The 20,868-nt window shown below is 39.5% G+C and overlaps 1 protein-coding gene and 1 long non-coding RNA gene across 2 annotated transcripts in view; both read left to right on the forward strand.

Annotated features, from left to right (window-relative positions):
• Window positions 1–18,897, forward strand: part of LOC146501966 (uncharacterized) — a 37,882-nt gene extending 18,985 nt beyond the window's left edge. Inside the window, exons 1-2 of the long non-coding RNA XR_014869413.1 lie at window positions 1–17,235; window positions 17,554–18,897. The exon at window positions 1–17,235 is cut by the window's left edge and continues 18,985 nt beyond it. This is a non-coding gene — a long non-coding RNA (uncharacterized LOC146501966). The remainder of the gene's footprint in view (window positions 17,236–17,553) is intronic.
• Window positions 1–20,868, forward strand: part of man1a1 (mannosidase, alpha, class 1A, member 1) — a 177,805-nt gene that overhangs the window by 25,201 nt on the left and 131,736 nt on the right. The window contains 1 exon segment of the mRNA XM_085133304.1: window positions 19,500–19,596. Coding sequence (XP_084989430.1) covers window positions 19,500–19,596 — 97 coding nt within the window.

A 20,868-nucleotide genomic window follows, 5' to 3' on the forward strand; every position in this document is an offset into this window, starting at 1 on the left:
CCTCTCGTGCCATACTTATGGTTACATTTATGTTTTTTAGCTGCCAGCTTCTTCTTTCAAAATGCCAATTCATGCTTATTCTCAAGTCTAAGATGTGCACGACGTGATATGAGCCGAAGTCATCATAGTTCAGGCTGTTGGAGTTTTCTATGGCAGCTCTGGATTTTGACTGCAAGAACTCAATTTTCTAACTGACATCTTTGCCCTGCGGCGGTGGTGAAAATTAAATTGTTTTGATCAAGCATCCAAGTTCTCAGAGTTTGGAACGTCAAGTTCAAACTGTGAACTTGATGAAAAATCATCTTTGTATCAAAGTTGTGCTTATCATTGTGAGTGTTAAGGCAAAAATCTCAGGGACTAATCATGCTGATGGAGATGCTAATAGATTATCACTATTATACCTCTAAAGATGAGCTTGAGCTCTTTGTTTTATTTGATTTTTTACTAGGATCTGGTCAATTCTCCCATTCTTCTTCTCTCATTTATCCTATGTGGGGAAAAAAAGCCACTGTACCTTCCTTTCCCCTGCCTTTAAGCTAGTCTTCTTTTGATTGGTTGCCCCTCATAACAGGTTGAAACCTGGGTGGGTGTGGCTTATATTCTATGGTTTTGAAATAACCATATAAAGCAGGGGCGGGGAACTCCAGGCCTTCAGGGCCAGTGTCCTGCAGGTTTTAGATATCACCCTGGGTCAACACTCCTGAATCAAATGATTAGTTCATTACATTATGACTGTTCTCTCCTCTGATCTCTGTTTCCCCATGTCTGCTTGTGAAACTGGAGCTTAGGAGAGACCCGTAAAGTGGCAGTATCATTAGTTATCCGTGTTGTGTATCTTACTGAAGGTCACCAGTGATGTCAAATGTACATACTGTATGACCTTTTGGAAGAGTTCCTCTGCTTTATATACAATGATTTCTCTTCATTTCTCATCAGCTTACATAAATTAACATGTGTTACTGTTCCAGATAGTTTTCCTTGTAAATGCGTTTCTGTGAGTTGATGGATAACTTTTATGACAATAAAAAATGGAACACATTATGCTTACTGTATACAAACTACATGACTGAAATGATGTTTTACAAATTGATTTCCATACCATAGATGGAGCAAATGACTGCCTGGGAGGCACGAATCCATGCTGAAACAAAATCAAAAACACTGCATCATGTTGGAAAATAGTCATCAGTTAAATGAAAATGTGATTTATAGTAAAAGAGTAAGACGATACAAAAACACTTGAATGATCCGTCAGGCCTTGAGGAACAAATGTCTAACTGCTACTCGTCCACAGCTTTTACGCCTTCACACGTAAATCCAAATCTTGTTGCTTTCGTGGAGCCTTTATTTCTTTCATGCTCGGGTCTGGATAAGCATTTTGTGTCACAGGCTTTTACTTTGGTTTGATTGTTTTTTAGTTGCTTTATCACGAAAAATCTGCCCCTTTATTTCACCCATTAAACTGCAGCTCTGTGAGGAAATTGCTGCACCTGGGTTACTGGCCATTATATTTGCGATGCTAATTATTTGTTCCTGCATTCATTTCCATGTCATACATGCATAAAGAAATACTGAAAATACACTGGCTGCACAAATGGCACCCACAACTGCTTTTGTGCTGTGCCTGGATGGCGGCGTTTGAATGGTAGTCAGTGTGAACCACCTAACACGGGTGTTGCTATTAGCTCAGATAATGGCTGCATTGTATTGTATTTAGGTGTGCTGCTTGCATGGTCTTAGTGTTGTGATCAGAGCTTTAACAGCTCCATCTTTTGTCTTCACCCAGTGGACCCATTTTATTTGCCTCTTGAAACTTTTGTATCTCATTTTTCATGTTTTGAACATAATGATTTCCTTCACCAGGCTTTCTGTGCAACGGCACAATAGTTCATACAGTCTTCCAACATCCTCTCTAATATACAACGTCGGATTTTAAAACACAAAAAAGTTTCATAAAACTTGAAAGCTTTTTGTCTGATCTCCCATGTAAGATAAGGTCATCTCCTTGTGCATGTCCAGTCAGCTTCAAGCAGAGCAGAGTTTTGAGATTGCTCCCTGGAAGTCCTTTTCTTACTTCTATCAACTTTATTTCAAATTGGTGCAAACACAATGGTAAATGGGGTTGGTTGAGGTTGTTCTGACTCAGTGCCCATTGTGGGGGTTCAAGTTGAAGGCACTACTAGCAGATGATAGCTAGATAGCAGATGATCCAGAACATGAGATCAGCTGAATCTATAAAATTTTAAAGACTTTTAAAATGTAATTTCTAAAGGTCCACACTGATTTGTGACATAGTATGCATCTGCTTAATGCCAGGTAGCTGCAGTGGCTGTCTGGGCTCAGAGATGGAAATGAGAAGCAATTTTCTATATCCCCAAAATAAATCAGGGGTCTGTGAGTGTTTACAGATTCCCAGTAAACACTCACAGCCCGATGTGAAAAAAGCGAAAAAGCAAATGCTAGTATTTAACCAAACTTTGACGTGCTTCTCTGCTTTTGCCTTATTGTTTAATATACTGTTTAAAATTTATGATGAATTACTGCCGTTTTTTCTTTTGCTTTCTCATCTCTTACAACTCTACATGCCTTTTTCAGTCAGAAATGTTCCACAAAGGCTTCACCTGCAAAGATATTTTTTTATTTTAAGACATTTAATGAAAGCCCAAGGTTTGTTCTTATAAGCACCACCCTGCACACCGAGGAGGACCGAGCAGAAAAAGCCCTGCTTATCTGTTTCTACCAGAGGTAAACAGGAAGTCACATATTTAACATAACCGCTGTCGCAGAAATAAAAAGAAAAGCAAATTGTATCTGATTTCTGGGTAAGCTCACGTCCCCGGCTGTTTGTGTATTCTGCGGCTATGATCGACTGCTACCAGTGTCTGGCTCCTGTTCATGTTTCCTGCAATTTGTTGGCTTGTAAATAACATAATTGGGCAGGAAATGTTGATCTGAAAATGCTTATAGTAGCAGTTTCACACACACACCCAAAGTATAGAGGATTTATTCTAGTGAATTCATGTGATTTGAAAATGATTTGACTCACAAATATCTTATAGTTTAACATTACCTGAAGCTAAAGTCACACCAAAATTAATTCTTGAAGCATAAATGACTTTTTGTTAGAGCCCAACAACTTCAGATATTTGGAGCAGGTACCAATAGAGTTCAGGAATACCAATTTTGTCAGCTGTGGTACTACCCTGCTGCATGCACTATGCACTGAAGGCAGTTATTATGTTTTCTCTGTGTATTTCTCATGCTGTTGTATTTGAGGGTCTTTAGCTTACAATATAAAGCACCTTGAGTGTAATTTGGCCATATAAATAAAACTGAACTGAATCTATGCCAGTTATATTAGTTACGGTCTTTAATAATTTCTGTGTAAAGAAAGGCTTACCTCCATCTCACAGTGCTGGATATATTCGAAGGGAGAATTTGTTTGTGTTCATGTTTGTGGTGTCCACATACGGTTGGGTTTTCTAATGTCCTTATCTACCCGACAACCATCAGGTCACCTAGCTTTCTCTGATCTCACATTCACAGTCGCTCTCCTTTGCACAAGCCACCTGTTACAGGGCGTTGGCACAAGCATCTCCGCAGAGAGATGCTGTCGGAGGATTCGGTTTCAGCTTCGCTTTCACCACAGCAGCCCCGGTGGGAGCGCGCACACACAGACGCACACCCACACCCCCATCTCTTTCACAAAACCTGTTTTACACACATTCCCTCAGTTACAGAATACTAAAGAGACCCTAGAGCAAAGAGGGTCATTAACCCCATATCTTTGCACAGCAGTTAATGATTTGCCACAAAGTGTGTGTACAAATAGGAGTAAAATACACACACCGGGGACTTTTAAATAAGGCCTCCATGGACTTCTGCACCCCATCGCTCACCTGTAGCAACACTTGCTTGTGCTTTATTGAAATGCTCTTTGGCATGCTGCTCAGTAAGCAGCTGAAAAAGCTTTGAGTTGCTGTGGGAAATCCAATTTTTCCATTATACATGTATTTTTGAGAACTTCATGCCCACTTTGATGGGCTGTCCTTATTGTTCTGAAGGTGAAATTCTTCCTAGTGGAAGAAATGTGGAAAAATGTTACCTTTTTATTCACAATTTCTAAACATACTGATTTTTAAAAAGAAATAATTCAAATCTTCTGGAGTCAGTGAAGTAAAGCATAAAATCTCACAGTGTTAGTGTGAAGAAATATATGTTGAATTCTCCAGAGTTGGAAGTCTGACCATATTTAAAGTGATTTGCTTACCATGCGTAGCGAGCTGTAGTTGGAGCTAGGTCCCATTGGTAGTCACTTCATTTGCTTTCCTCAAGGTTGAGATTTGTTTAATCCACCCGAAGGTTACGTTACCTGACACTGCTAAACACTGCTCTGGTTGCCGCATTGCTTCCTGTGTGGACACTGATTTTGTATCCGGTGGGTCAAACTCGTTTACAACGTGGGCCACAGACATCTTAGTTTGATGTTGAGTGAGCCGGGCCAGTGAAACTCCACTTTCTGGTATTGTACAAAAGTTACACATTTAATCCCCGAGGTATAAGAAAAAGAAGTTCAGTTTTAATAGCGTGTGTCAATATTTTTACATGATAAAGAAATGTTACTGCTGGTGAATGAAAGACGTCTGTCAGCATTGACTCTATGGGAAAAAAGTGTAAAATAACAGGAAGTTCTGGTACCCACACTATCCTGTAATTATAAAACAACATTTTTGCTTTTTTTGTTTTTAAAACTGTGGAACCACTGTAACAAAAAACTATGGCCACGGGAAAGATGTATATTAGAAACAAGCTGTAAAACTAATGAAAACACAGTTAAAAGTCCAAAATTTGTGCACCTCTTCAGACTTTCCAAAGGTGGAGGCTTTGGAGTGCTTAGCGGATTTTATTTATTATCATTGTGTACTGTAATATTTAGGAGAATGGGTCCAGATCAATATTAATGCAACTTTTAGTCTTTTGTCAAATGTTTAAAACAAATAAAGAGGAAAAAAAGCACAAAAATCTCCAGAAATCTACGTATGCAGCCAGATCTGGACACCTGGCACCTCCTTCCTTGCAAGGCTGATGAGGTTGTTCTTGTCCGTTTACCCAAACAGTATCCCCACTTCTTAAAAAATGTTAGTTTTCTCTCATTGTCACAGTCTTTCTTATGGCCTTTTGCATTATGGTGTAACCTTACTTTCTGGTTTTGCCTTCATGTTCTTCAGTATTTTCCTTTTCTGGGTTCTTCCTGTCCCGTTTACCTTCTTGGTTTGCTCTTTTCTTTATTTTGAAGGTTACGTGCTCGTGTGGCTTTGTGCTTTCGCTTTCCACCTTTGTTCCCTTTCCAGCCATTATTATGTCATATTATCTCTTTCCCTAATTATTGACGCACCTTTGTCACATCTTCCTCTGGTTCTCGTGTCTCTGTTTTTTCGTGCACTTCTGTGTCTTATTCTTTGATTATGTTATTTAGTGTTTTCCTGCCAACATCCTTTGTTATTATTACCAAGAGTTTGTGACTCTCTGTTTGTGTTTCAATTTACTTTGTGAACCTTAGATTTGGGGTGAACAAATCACACATATTGATGTTATTCTGAATGTAAGATGCTTGATAGTTGCCTTTTCTCTTTTTCTTAGTTGTAGAAAACTTTCAGAGTGTTTTTGTGTGTAATCCTTAGAAGTTGATGAATAGGCCTTTATGACTTAGAAGGCTAAACACTCTGGAATTATTTTATATTCATACTCATTAAAACCCAGAGGTCACCTTTTGTTACTTATGCTTACGTGTCTCTGTTTGTTTGCATTGCACTCTCTGTCATTTATCCCAGTTATATTTCTCTCCTTGTCTGAAGGAGAGAAGTGACGTCAGAGTATACAAATCAGATCCCAACCTCTTTGAAAGCCAAATGACCAAAGACAGAATTTATCGGAAAGGAGAATGGACACTCATCCTGTTAATCCCCTGCGAACTTAAATACTCACGAGTTAGTTTTTAGAAATAAAATCTTCTGACCTTTCGTCAGAATTTCAGAGTCGGTCATTAAAATTAAGTTCGAAGTTTGAATTGAGCTTCGAGAAGAATACACCGGGACCGAATTGCGCTCCTTTTTTGTCACTCGGTGAATGGTTGCTGTTAGTGTTTTGTGTTTGTAGTCCATTCTGATGCGTGTTGGCATGCTGTAACACTAATTTTCCTCCATTTGTTGTCCTGCTGACAGGAAACTGGTTTACGGAGGCAAGGTTCTGGCTCTGTGTGCGGATCTGTGGGTTTGTGCTTGTATTATATCAGTGAACACAGCTCGGATATGGAAGCAAATCAATAAACGGAGAGGGGAGGTGGAGCAGGGGGAGACAGTGGTGATTGTCAACACTTTTCACACAACCTTTTTTTCTTTTTGTAGAAAATAAGCTCATTTTTGGTCTCTGCGTGTGTCCGCGTGTGCACGTGTCTGATGTTTTGTGTTTGAAGTATACACACACCTGTCTTGTTGTGCATGCGCTCAACAAGAACAGGTGTGTGTATACTTAAGATCTTCCAGCTAGACTGCACTTGATGTTAGTGCCCTAGAAAACCATTGCACCTTAAACACAGAGCCAATTAGCATGGAGCTGTTGTGTGTCTGAAATAGCTTCAGCCACCATATCCACCGGTCAACCTCGAAAATCCCAGGCAGTTAATCCAATTAGAGTCAACACATAGGGATCCTGGACATTTAATCCAATAAGAGTCAACACACAGGAATGTTTTAGTAGTGAGAGCTACGATGTGAGCCAACCGGTGATTTAGAACAGCGGTCCCCAACCCCCGGGCCTCGGACCGGTACCGGTCCGTGAGTCGTTTGGTACCGGGCCGCGAGAGTTGAGGCTCAGGTGTGAAATGTATAGTTTTCAGCGTTATTTTGTTATCGTTTTTATCGTTTACTCGGTTTTCCTTGGTCTTTTCACGTGTGTTATGAATAAATCTTATTTTTTTTGGTACCGGTACTAGTTTTATTTTGTTGTATTTATCCGCGACACCTTAAAGGCCGGTCCATGAAAATATTGTCGGGCATAAACCGGTCCGTGGCGCAAAAAAGGTTGGGGACCACTGATTTAGAACACTGGTTGCATGTTATTGACTGTAATTTTACAGTATTGGCTCAAATTTATAATCGTGACTGTTTACTGTGGTGATATCATGGTTCCAAATCTCTCACTTACTGGCAGTTTCTTATGTTTTCAAGGGTTGAGTAACAGTCCCAGTTGAATTCACCCCTTATGTTATTACAGCAAATCTTTGGTTAAAGGGTTCTTCCTTTTGTCAACACTGTTAACAAAACAAAACTGGTGAGAGCACACAGTCTTAATAAAACTTTTACACACATCGTAGCTTAAAGCACATTGTGAACACAAATAGCACATATTTTCTGTAATAACATGTTTACAGTACAGACAAAACTGGTCAAGTACCAGAAGTCAACAAGTTTCCATTATTGTGGTGAGGGCTCCATACTCCATACACTTTTGCATGCAAGCAGACAATAATCCTAATTTGACTTTTAATGTAGTTTTGATAGTTATTTATAGGAAATTAGTCAGAACCAGTGCAGATCTCAGCTGCTTCAACAGTGTTAGGATGCCTGGGTCGTTGAACCAGGCTTTTTGAGTTTATTATATTATTTATAATTTCTAGTCTTTGGGTTTTCGTTAGAGTCATGTCTTATGGTTTGTTTCTGTGTAATCCTTGGTTGCTGTCTCCCCTGTCTGCTATATCCCCGTGTCCAGTCGGTGTCTGTGTCTGCCCTGGTCCCACATCTCTGTTCCCTCTGTTGTAGTGCCTGCATGTGAGTCTGTGTCTTTTGTTCAGTCTGTGTTATGTGTTTCCTGTTTTACTTTGAAGGTCTCTGTCTTATCTCAGTGTGTTCAGTTTACGCTTCCTTGTCTCGTCAGTTCTGATTTGCCCCAGCTGTGTTTCCCTCCTGTTGTCCATTCCCTGATTGCTCCCTCTATGTATTTAAGCCCTGTGTTTCAGTTTGTCATTGTCGCGATCTACCGTTTATTTAGCTGTGTGTTTTTCCCAGTCCTCCAGTGTAAGTTTATTTTTGATATTTCCAGTTATGTTATATTTGAGTTTAACATTAAAGCGGTTTTGAGTTTAAGTTTTGCCTCCGAGTGTCTGCACCTTGGGTCCTATTCCTGTCTGCACACAGCCGTTCCCTAACAAACAGTAGCAGCATTGGACTAAAGCTATATGCAAAGTAGACAAGCCTTTACTTCATAAAGAGTGCCCTACCTGAGACCAAACGCTTTGCGTAGATTTCCTGGACATGCAGAGGACCAAGATGGCTCCATCAAGTGTATTAACATACTCTGATCTCAATAACAAGATCAAGGAAGGTTTCGGTTACGAGTCAGCAGTATCCGAGTGACTGGAAAGTGTATATGTAAGATGGCTGTAGTCACCATGAAGATTTTTGCATTTAGAAGTATCAAAGTTAGCATTTTGTCTACTGCCATCCTAGTTTTATGAAGCTAAAAGTTACAGTATTTGGATTAGAGAATTAGGTGCTAAGTTAGCAGCTAACATTTGCATGCTTGGTTTTCCTGCTGCACGGGTGCTTCAAATAGACATGCAAAGTAATAAACTGGTCTGTCTCTACTAAACAAACAGCCAAGGTATTTGTTAGGTAATTTCATTCAAACGCTGCTTTTACTTTTACACAATGAATTCAGAGGGAATCCATTAGAATTTCAGGGCTATGCTATGTACATGCTATCTAGGGACTAAAACTGAAACAATAGCAAAAGGAGCCTTTGGTAATAATGTTAGTTAGAACTGATCCCAGGGTTTTAAGTGAGCCAATACTGATCATGTGGAGTAAAACGTGTGCTTGAGTGGATCTTTTAATGTGACATGCATATAGGGGCAGTAATTAGCAGCTTCAGTAGCTTTTATTTAGGGGGGTTAAATGGAGCACGGCTATCACCTCACGTCCTTTAGATGTGCGTGGGAGAGGATATCAGAATGAAGTGCCATTTGTCATGTGTTTGTGTGTCTACTTAAAAGAACAACACATTTGACAGATCAATGTTTTCATGAAATACGCTAACTATTCTTGAACCAGCTTAAAGTCCATGGATAAAAAAGAGACTATGTGAATGTGGCATACTTGAGTGAGAGATGCACATGGAGCACATGAGACAGGAGATGAGTGTAACACTAATTAGGCCGCCTCTATTCCAGCAATGCTATGGCATATTTTCCCATGCAGGGCTCTCTAATAACCAGTTGTTCTGTGGAAAAAGCTTTAAATCAGAGGCTATTGATGCACAAGCCTCTTCTGCCTGCATGATGTAACCTGCCTAAGACCCAAACTGAAACGTTGTCAGCAGTGTTGGGACTAACGCGTTATTAAGTAACGCGTTACAGTAACTACGTTATTATTGTGGTAACGAGCACGGTAACTAGTTATTATGCCAAAATCAGGAACGTGTTAGTCGTTACTGGGATTTAGATAGGGTCGTTACTCGTTACTTCGTGTGGTGGCTATCGCGGAGCTTCCACAGATTCAATAACATTAGCAAGTGTTGGAGGCCAGCAGGTGGAAGAGAAGGAAAAGAGACCCGAGGCGGCCGCCGGTCCAAGTGTGAACTGAACTTCAGGTAAGAAGTTATGACCTGCAGTCTATCTGGGTCAGATATAAACCAAGTTTAGGTGGAGTTTATTTTCGTTATTCTGACTTTTTCCGTACTGCGTACTAGCTAGCATGACGGAGTTTCTATACAGCTGGGTGGGTGCTATGATGTTAACGATATTAAACTTTATTTTGTTCATAAGTTATTAGAGTTGCCAACCGTCCCGTCTGGTATTCAGAGAAAATATTACGCATTTCTTATTGAGGTGAAAAGGAACAGTTTGTCCCGTAATTCGGCTACATTGAAAAAGGCACAAAGCTGGAGTTATTCTGTGTCTTTGCTGCACAGCTGCCTCTTCTTCTCTCATTCTCCTCCCTCCCTCTCCCGTTTCTACTTCAATCATGAAAACTGATCAATGATCAGCTGATCGGCTCTCTTGTTTGTTTATCGCCCACTTTGCGCCAGAAAGAGGAAACCAGCCGATGTCGCGTTAAACAACAGCAGCACGTTTAAGCTTGATCAGCTGTTGTTAGGATTTATTTAATATTAATTCCTAGTATCAGCTGATGTTTGCTGGAGCCACAGCTGCAAAAAAGCTGCTGGTCATGATGTCGGTTTGTTTATCTGGTGAGAGGGAAACATGAAACCAGGAGATGTCCTTACTGAATCATCAGAGCTGAACAGGTGATGGAGATACAGGTTTACCTTTTAGGTGACATAAATGAGTTGAAGGGAAGTTATGAACTGTTTCTGAGAGACAAATAACCCCAGGATCCTTTTTAGGTAGCTGACAGCTGGTAACTGTGCAGGAGCGGATCTAGCAAAGTTTTGCCAGGGGCGCCAGGTGGGGCATTAACAGGGAGAGGTGGGCACAAAGAAATACTTTTCTTTCTTATTCTCATTTAAAATGTCTAGCTTTTAAAAAATAATTATCTGAATCTTACAACAAACGATTGATGCATATATACCATCAAAACAGTGAACATCACTGTCACAACAGCGTTTGTTTTCATTCAAAGGCTTTATGATTTTTCCTATAATGGCCGGTCTCTAGTCAAAATGCCCGGGCCGATTTTTTGTCCCCGTCCAGCCCTGTATGCAGCTCATCTGCAGTCTGGTGTTACCTACATCTTCCTATTCAGAAGGCAGAATTTTCAAGTTCTGAGTACAATCGAAAGCACCACGACTTTTTTGTGTTGGATGTAAAAGGCACACATGACGCTGTGACGTAGGCTAGAATCATGGCAGCAGTCAATGACGGTCCAGGCGTGGGATTTCTCTCGTGGAAATATGTATTATCTTTTCCTTTCTATTGGTAGGTGGCACAGTGCACTTGTGGCAAGTAAGCAAGCTAGAAGACTGGCAAAGTTATGGAAGCAACACATTAACAAGAGAATTCTGAGTAAAACCAAAGTTACTTTCCCTAGTAACTAGTTACTTTGAAAGTAACGAGTAACTTGAAGTAACTGAGTTACTTTTGATAGAAGTAACTAGTAATGTAACTAAGTTACTATTTTAAAGTAACTTACCCAACACTGGTTGTCAGTCATCTGAACAATGCGAATAAAAGAATGAAAGCAGAGTTTTATTCCTCTTCTGCAGTGCACAGCTCTTGTTGCCGTCGGTATCATCATGCTTTTAAATCACCACACACCGCTTCCTTCAGCAGAAACATTCATACCTTTCTCCTACAGTTGTAGTCCTAGCATGTTACCTCCTATATTTCCAGGCTTTTGCCTGACAAACAGTAACAGTAAGGGTCTCTAACCTTGTAATAAACTCTTGGTCTTTTATTTTATTAAAAAATATATATATTTCTTAGCTTTTGTTTGTTTTTTTTAAAGGAGGAATAAATAACTTTATAAATAAATAAATGATAGCTAGGAGTTGTTTGAATTTGAATTGCTGCTAGTTGTTTTAGTTTTTTACTGAACAAGATATATTTTAGTCAAAAAGTGTGTCACCTTGGAGCAAAACATTGATTAATAACTGAGAAAGTTGATTGGTTCTTAACATAAATCTCTTGGAGCCTTGTTGCCAGCTCGTTTCATTCTGAAACCTGTTGGCCTGAAACCAGCAAACTGAAGGCAGGTTTTTTCAGAAATGTTTCCAGATCTTGTTTTAGTTGTTTGTTTGTTTTTTAAATATAAGATGTAATATAGTGAAACTTCTTGTTTCACTATTTCATAGAACTACCATTAGGCTTCTTTCATGTGCGTGGTTGTGTTGTAGCAGTGGGGAAACCGCTTTTCCTGGATTCTTGCTTAAAGTCCTGCCTGACCGACTTCCTAATTGGCTGTCTCGTTTGACTGCTTTACCAGCTGACTTTGCTAACTTTCCCTGGCAGCCAGTCACACTGACCGAGTGCCTCGTTGACCTGTTGGTTTGCTGCCTGCTGCAGTCATTTGTATCCGCCATTAAAAGTGATCACAATTAATTGTTGATACTCTGAGTGAGTGTGTGTCCTTGAGTGAGCTAGCTGTCAGTGAGTCAGCAGCAGCTACAGAAGTAGCTTTCTCACTCAGATCTGTTCACCACAAGCATGCATGCAAATGAGTGCACTCATACATGCATGTACGCTTGAATGTGAGCAGTGAAAGAAGGGTGTGTTGTACAGAAATTCGCCCAGGAGAGACGGTGCAGGCTGAATGCAAAGTTTGTACTGCACTTATATTTAGGTGTATAAAGATGGCAGTGTGATGCATGTGGAAGGGGGGCATGATGTTTGCTGTTGGTTACGATGCAGTAGCAACCTCTCTGTGATGAGAAAACAGTCACTTAGGAGTGTGTGTTTGTGTGTGGGCAGACTTACTGTTTCAAGGTGGAGGATAACGGGGCTTTAGTGTGTCTAATCTGCAACTAGGTTCTAAAAAGATCCGGGACAACGCTACATAACCTGGATTAGTTGAACGGACGCAGGCAGAGCTGGAGGAGGAGCCACATCCGAGACTGAAATAAGTGTTTGGGTGTTAAATTGGAAAGCAGTGTTCACATTGCAATCAAGCCCCGGCCAGTGCCAGATTAAAATGAGATGGAACCTCAATGACTCTGGGGAATCAGGTGGTTTCAGCAGCAGATGATGGGACTGAGCAGAGGAAGATGTCCCTTCACACAGGGAATTGAGCGATGTGTGGATTTAGCACAGATGAGGCAATCAGTCAGCCACAGTCATAACTGGAAGAGAGAATAACATTAAGTAAAAAGCTGCTTTTCCACATGATTGATATGTTTGTCTTGATGTGTTCAAATAAACAAAATATTATTAAAAATTTACAAATGAAAAGAAAAAGATATAATCACCCTGAACGTCGACAGCATTCCTGCAGATCTTCAAAAGCTCTTGAAATGCAAGGTGCATCAAAAAGGATAATACAATTTAAGTAAAGTAATGGACAAGTTTTAAAATACATGAAAGAGTATGAAGCTTAATGTAAAGTTTTACATACGATACAATTCTTTCCATACTCGAGCAAAGTCTGAAGTAACTGCACTTTTTTTCCTTAACTTGGGAGAAAAGTAAATAGATGCTTTTAGTTTGGGTTACATTTTGTTTGTTACTATTATAATTGCAACTAGAACTACAGCAATTAGAATTTTAAATGACACAACTACATCAATAACAACTACAACAACTGAAGTTGCCTAAGGCTATAATCTGGCATATTTACATTTCTTAAAATGTTCATTAATATGTATTGTCCCTCTTTTTTATTAAGAAAAGGAAATAAATAAAGTAGCTACAACAATACCTAGAACAAGTACAGCAATATCTGGAAAATCAACAGCAATATTCTATTTCTAGAACAACTGCAACCAATAACTATAACAACAACACTACAAAGACTAAAAATAACTTGAACAAGTACAGTATACCTTAGAAACATTATTTATAGATTTATTTTCTTAATAAAGATACAGAGAGCTTCACAGACAGAAAATTCAAATAGTAAGACATACCAGAAATAATTAAAAGCAGAAAAGAACAAAAAAGTCAATTCACATACTGAGAAATCACTTCTTGTTTAACATGTTTTAAAAGAAAATAAAGAAATTGTCACTCAAAGCGGTCGGCTCCATTTCTCAGATCAGGTCAGGTGTAAATTCTTTGTGCTCATGATAAACAGATGCCATTCCTATAAACCAAACAGCAGCATTTAGACAGTTTTATGATGTTGTTTCTGGACTTAAGCAGACAGGGAAGACACTGGGATTAAAATACTTAGCATGGCTAGAGTTAGGATTGTTCTACCATGGAGTTTTCTGTTTTTCTGTATTTTGTCTTAAAAAGGTACTGAAAAAATCTTTTGTTTGTTTATACTCTGTACCCCAGATACCCTGCTTTTTTCATCACTTTTTTAGGACCTTTTCTTGTTTGCCTGAATGAATCTCGACTTTAAATTCAGGTCTGTCTAAACAGACTTTTAAGCTCGATTCAGAGCTTAAAATTTCACAGTGCTCCTTTTTATTTTTGGGAAACATGATCAGTGAGCACCTTCAATAAGAGATAATTAAATCTGATATCTACTCAGTCCATTACACTTGTAATTAGGGCTGCCACAATTAGTCGACGCGTCGTTTGAAGCTTTGTAAGACCACAAAAGACGCAGGAATAAGTAGTAGAATTTAAGAGTGTAATAACGGACTGAAACAGAAGATGGCAGCACTGCATGTACAAGGATGCCAGCTGCCGTTAAACCCCGAAGAAGCAGTGTTGCCAACTTAGCGACTTTGTCGCTATATTTAGCGAGTTTTCAGACCCCCTTAGCGACTTTTTTTTCTAAAAAGCGACTAGCGAGTAATCTGGCGACTTTTTCTGGTATTATTGGAGACTTATTTATGACGACTTTGTGACGTGAAAATGCGTATCGCTCTTACTCTCAACAAGCAGCGGTGCTGCCGTGGGCGCCTCACCATGCCAAAGCGCTCACAAGTGGAGGATAGTCCTCCCCCAGCTGCTATCAGGGCAGGTGATGTTCACACCTGTGCGTCCAAACGCAAATGAATCGCGCATGAGCGAAGCCGCTGCTCCCGCACTGACTAACGCAGTCAGTTCTTCCTTTACTGTTATGCTGTTTTGTGGATCACAAGGTTTAAAACTACTTATAAACACACACACACAGAAAGTAACTCCACCAGAGTGCCAATTTTGGGTCAATTTTGCCGGTCCAGGCCCGGATAAAGGAGCAGGGTTGGAATTGTGACATTAAAAAACAATAATTGCTAAAAGAAATTTAATTTGTAGTTCTAAATAAATTCTAACTGCATTTAGGACGTTTTTTTACTCACTTTATGGCTCTTCCACGATGTTATTTCTCTCTCCAACAACGTAGGTTACAATTACATTAGCATGACAAATTATGCAAATTAGGTGATGACGTCATTTGGCAACTTCTAGCGACTTTTAGGACAGCCAATAGCGAATTTCCTTACTAAGGAGTTGGCAACACTGCGAAGAAGTAGCTCTGTCCCAGAATTCATAGCGCAGCCCAGCTCAGTTTCCAACAGCTAGTTAGTTTTAATATTACTCTTATTATTCTTTCTGGGTCACAAAATAAACTTTTAACATATTTTCAGGCGAGAATGTAACTGTATAAACCTCAAATATCTGCTCAGTTTATCAAGACACCACATATTTTCAAAAGCGCTCTGACGTTTGTTACCCACTAGCTCGATAGCTAGCCGGGGGCAAGGCTCACTAGAGCCCGTGAGAACACCGGACTCCCAGCAAATCGTTTTCAAACCCACCACTGTCTTTCGCTACTCAGGTTAAACATATATGAGTCACTTAGATAATGTAAAAATTTTATTGTTTGTCTTTTTTTTAGTATTTTATTTGTTCCTGAGTAAATCGATTTGGCTGAGATTAAAGTTATAGTTTTTGCACAGCTGAATAAACGTCAAACAGACAACTGATTATCAGAAGTGTGAGATGCTCGAGAATAAACTCCGGTGTCCTGTTATATTTTAAATAGCAAGGAGTTTATTAAACTTCACCGAAACAATCTGCAAATTTCATTAAAATTTAATAAACTATCATCTTGTCTTTATTTTTAGTTAGCACATACCTTAAACACTTAAAGCTGTAAGCTAATGATAGTTATATAAGAGCAGATGCATGCTGGTGCAATAAGCTGTACGCTGTGCATCCAATGGACGCATGATCTGATTAGTCGACTAATCGCAAAAATAATCGGTGACTAGTCGACTATCAAAATAATCGTTTGTGGCAGCCCTACTTGTAATTAACCAAAGAAAATCTTCATTGACTGGTTGGAGAGTGGGAATAATTTCAGTCTGTTGGTTGCAGAGAAAATCATTAGCCCATTTTGATGAGAGACGCAGCTTGACAGCTGGAGCCCGTGAAGCTTTGGCTCGAGGTTTTGTAAAAGAACTTGACCAAATATACTTAGAGATGTTTGGATGTTGATGTGCTCAAAGTTAAAGCCTCAAGTGTTCAACACAAGCTTTGACAGAATACCCAAACACTGACAAGTTAGCTTAATGTTTTCTGCCTGCAATATGAAAATAGCTGCTCACTGCTGAAAATTCAATATATTAACATAACAAAAACCCAGGTTTAGTATAGATCAAATTAAAGACAATTCTACTTTATTTTATTTGAATGAAATGTTCCTCCCTCCCTCACTGAGTACACATAATATGAAGTCAAAAAAAAATAGAAGTCAAGTTTGTTTTACAGTCTTGCCTATCAGTCTTTGTTCTCTCTTCTTATCTTAGCTGTTGCTCTGTCTGATCTCTTTTGTGTTCACGTGTTTATCGATAGCTTGCATGAGTTGACTTTTGTAATCCAAACACATTATATCAAAAGGCTGGACAGAGAACAAGGGATGAAAATGCTAAAAATCTGTTATAAAGTTGGATACCTTGTCAACTCCCAAGTAAATGTTGAGTAAGCATTAAAAAAAGCTACAGGGAGCAGTCTTGGTGTATGATGGCCAAAGTTGTCAAAAGCCCGGGGTCTATTCAGTACACCCTGTTTTCTTTTCTTTTTTTTTAAAGCAGTCTGTACCAACCTGCTGAAATAAGTAATGGGTCAGTTTCGGTAAGACTACTGAAAGGAGCTACATGATAAAACCTGTGGATGATACAGCACTGACGAGAGCCCTGATTTAAATATCCCTGGTTGTAGTCAATATATGGTTCAGATATCCAGAGACTTCTGAAGCAAAACCTTTTCCATCTGTGGATAATCTCACAGATGCAGAATTTATTTCCCTTAACAGTGACGGGGAGATTAAACAGGCACGATGGTTATGCTATGTTACTCACTGGTCCTGATTATTTTCCCAGAAGGAAAGTTGTTCTTTTATGGTAATGGTGTTTCTTGAAATCTTGCGCTGCAGTCTCAGACTTCCTGAGCAGAAACTTTTATTGTATGTTTGAAGGGCAAGAATGACAACATGTGCTAACGAGACACATTGTCACCCTCCTATGAAGTTTATTCCCTGCTGTATTTGTCATGTATTTGTCAGTCATGTGTCCAGATAAGACCGACAAAAACAAATCTCTGAATATCTTTTAAAATTTTGATTGAGGGGACGCCACAACAGATTATCTGATTCACTATATTCTTTCATGAAGCTCTAGACCAGGGGTGTCAAACTCAAATACACAGTGGGCCAAAATTCAAAACTGGAACAAAGTCGCGGGCTAACGTTAATATTTATTGAAATATATTTATTCCTCCAGATATGAGAATGAATCTTTTCTTATGGACTCAAACACGTTTTGCTGAAAAACTGAATATGGAACAAGCAAAGCTTAATACTAAACAATATATATATTAGCTGTATAATACCAGTAGGCCAGCTCTGATAGTAATTTGGTATGGCTTCACGGGCCAAATGTAATTAGGCTGCGGGCCAAATTTGGCCCGCGGGCCAGAGTTTGACACCTATGCTCTAGACCTTTGAGACCGTACCAAATAGAAGGACTTGCCCTAAACACAAAAATCGTTTTAGAAGAGAGCCTTTGGTCAACAAGATGTGACTGAGAGGAAGTAAACCTCTCAGGGTTTCCTAGATGAACTTGTGGAAGGATCATTAAGGTTTGCCTGCAGCTGCCTTTATCCCCAGATAGCTCAGGGCCTCTCGTGCTGTTTGCATTATGCAATGATTTACTGCTGGCTTTAGCTCTGTGTAGCTACAGTGGACCAGAGGCTGCAAAAACCTCCAACGCCCTGCTCAGGGAGTAAATCCTAACACGTGTCCCCACTACCATAACCCTTAACTTTTAAAGTTTAAGGAAATCCTCTATAAATAAAAGACACCTTACTTCAAGTTGAATAAATACACAATTAATAATACTAGTAGGCAGTTCACATTACAGGATTGCCCAAAACAACTCTGACTATGATGTTTTTTTTCTAGTATCCATTATTTTTCTCAACCTTCAGTGTGACGTTAATCTGAAGAACTTTGGGTCTTGGAAAGTTGGCTGATTAAATCAAGACATTTTGCTATGTCAGCTTGAGCAGTGGGAATATCTTTCCGACAACCATTGATTGAATCTGGGGTAGTTGATGTCAGTTGCAGCTCTGTATTTATTCATGCATGTGCTGGATACTTTTTAGGGCAGTTTAGAAACGCATAGTTAAACGTAGGGGTGGGCGATATAAAAGATATACAATAGAAACTATATAAATTTGGCCAACGATAGAGATTTTGACTATATCGCTCTATTGTGATAGCGCATGTTGATGATGTCATCAAGCTGCGCCTGTTTTGGTCGAAAGCATCACAGCGGCTAAAACCATTATCATCTGCAAATTATGGCGGGCGACAGTCATAGCAAAGAGATGAAGCACTTTTGAAATATGGGGAAAGCCAAAAACTGCGCTTCCTCCACTTCCGTAACATTGATTCATTAATGTTGAATTCCCCCGCAGCTGTTCTATTCCCATGTTGTTGCAGTATATTAATAACTAACCTCGTATTGTGGATGAATAATCTCAGTTGTTCTCCTGACTGAAGTTTGGCCCGTGTGTAGCATCCTGCTATGCGATTGCATTTGTCTCTAACCACCAGAATCCCTCACGTTAACTTTTATCGAGTGGAAAAAAAGTTGGCGTTCATCCTCCAGCTTCACTGTGCTAATGTTATGCTAACATAGCTGTGTCGCTAGCAATCACGTAGCACAACATTATATACCAGGTAGTCCAACTTCAGTAACCCTGCAAACGCCACTGCTGTTTAGTTTCCTGTCTTCATTTATGTTGGAAGTGGTAGCAGAGCTGTACGTTTTAATTAGTTTCAAAAATCTCTCATGGTATGTCATGTTTAGGTGTAAACTAGCGAGCTAACTTCCTGTTAACTTCTAACTCCGTTAAATTTAATAAATTCTGTTTTCATGGATGCATGGATGTAAAACTTCCATGGCATCCATAATGCTCGGCAGCTGTAATGCTCTGACAATCCATCAAGCAGTGCGGCTTACCAAAGTTGTACCAAAACATTTTTTAACAGATTTCTGCACGCCAAAATCGGTTCGAGGTCAGTAAGCACAACCAGAATTCCTACATAAGGCACACTCTCGATTTTTGAGAAAATTAAAGGATTATAAGTGTGCCTTATAGTGTGGAAAATATGTTATACATAAGAAAAGAATATATCGTGATATATATTGTTACCGCACGTGCTTCAAAATATATCGCAATATGAATTTTAGGCCATATCGCCCAGCCCTAGTTAAACATACAGGCTGATTCACAGAGTGAAAAACGAGCCTCATCACTTAGTTAAAATGATTTGATTCTGTTGTTACGGCTCACAGTTTATTGTCCCGTTTAACTCTCTTCATTTCTCATCTTCTCCTCCTCCCTATCCCTCCCTCCTACCCCTCCTCTTCCTCTCCCCTGTCAGATGATGAAGCATGCGTGGGACAGCTACAAGCGGTACGCCTGGGGTTCCAATGAGCTCAGGCCCGTCTCCAAGCACGGCCACTCCAGCAATCTATTTGGTGAGTGAAAGACCACGTATGTGTGCACGCCCAAACACGCGCGCGCGATTGATCTCTTGTCCCTGACACCAGCAGCCTTGGCCTTTAGATTAGCAGCCAAATTGGCCGTCAGTTAGAGTCATCCATCTACACATGCCTCTAAATGTCAACTTTATCATATATTTATATTCTGTTTGTGCTTCTTGCCAGTTGTCAGTGTCTGTGCTCGTAATGAGTACGGTGATGTGGGGTGTTTTATTCTCTCTGTCTTCTTTTTTTTGTTTTGTTTTTCCCTCTCCTCGGTTTCACACTTTTGTAACTCTTCTCTGAAAGTCTTAATTGTCTGTCAGCCTTTCAGTTTTGAGGCTAGAATTACCACCTCTTGGCTGAATGTCTCCTCTCAAATCTGTCAAGTTTCAGTTTACATCCATGTCTCTCCACACTTATAATGCATGCAGTGAAGACTTTGACGCAATTAAATAGGTGGGCACCAGAGATTAGTGTCACCAATTCAATAGCAGACTGAATGTGAAATCTGATCCTTTCTGTTCCATAGTGATAGTGGTAAATAAAGGCCAAAATAATGCTTCATGGCAGTCTCTGACCTTTCTCTTATGAGTCTGCTCAGTTCAGTTTTATTCATATAGTGCCGGTTCACAATAAATATTGTCAGACCTACAGTATTAGAGATAAAACACAAAGAGACAATCACCTCAGACCAGAACTCTGTAATGCCTCTTATTTTTTTCATTTGTATTTAGAAAAAAGACCCCGAGCCAATTTTATCCTATTAGTTTTTGTGCAAAATTTACCATATACATTTTTGAGTTATTGCCAGAAATATTGTCAAAATTGTCACATGTAATCCTGACCTTTGACTATCAAAATCGAATCCAAATGAACACAGAGTAGTACAGTGATAGTAAATGTATTTATATTGCCCCCTTTAAGATTCAGATCACAAGGTCCTTTACATCAAATGCAACCCCAGAAAATAATAATAAAAAAAAAAAACACAATGAAACTGAATGTCCCAGTGCCAGTTTAAAAAGATGAGTCTTCAGCTGCTTTCTGCTCGAGTCTGTCGTAGACTGGAAGGCAGAGAATTCCTAAAATTGCAAATTCCCTCTAATCTTTAGTTTCTTAGTGTACATTTGGGGATTGATAACAAGCCCTGATCAGACCTAAGAGCTGCTAACATATCGCTGCACAGATCTTGGCTGCGTTTAGCTGGACTCAGAAAGACAGTATACTGACAGTATCCGGTCGTTAAGTCTGATGTCACTAGCCGTG

Source organism: Neolamprologus multifasciatus, chromosome 15 (genome assembly GCF_963576455.1).
Source record: "Neolamprologus multifasciatus chromosome 15, fNeoMul1.2, whole genome shotgun sequence".
Classification (NCBI taxonomy): Eukaryota; Metazoa; Chordata; class Actinopteri; order Cichliformes; family Cichlidae; genus Neolamprologus; species Neolamprologus multifasciatus.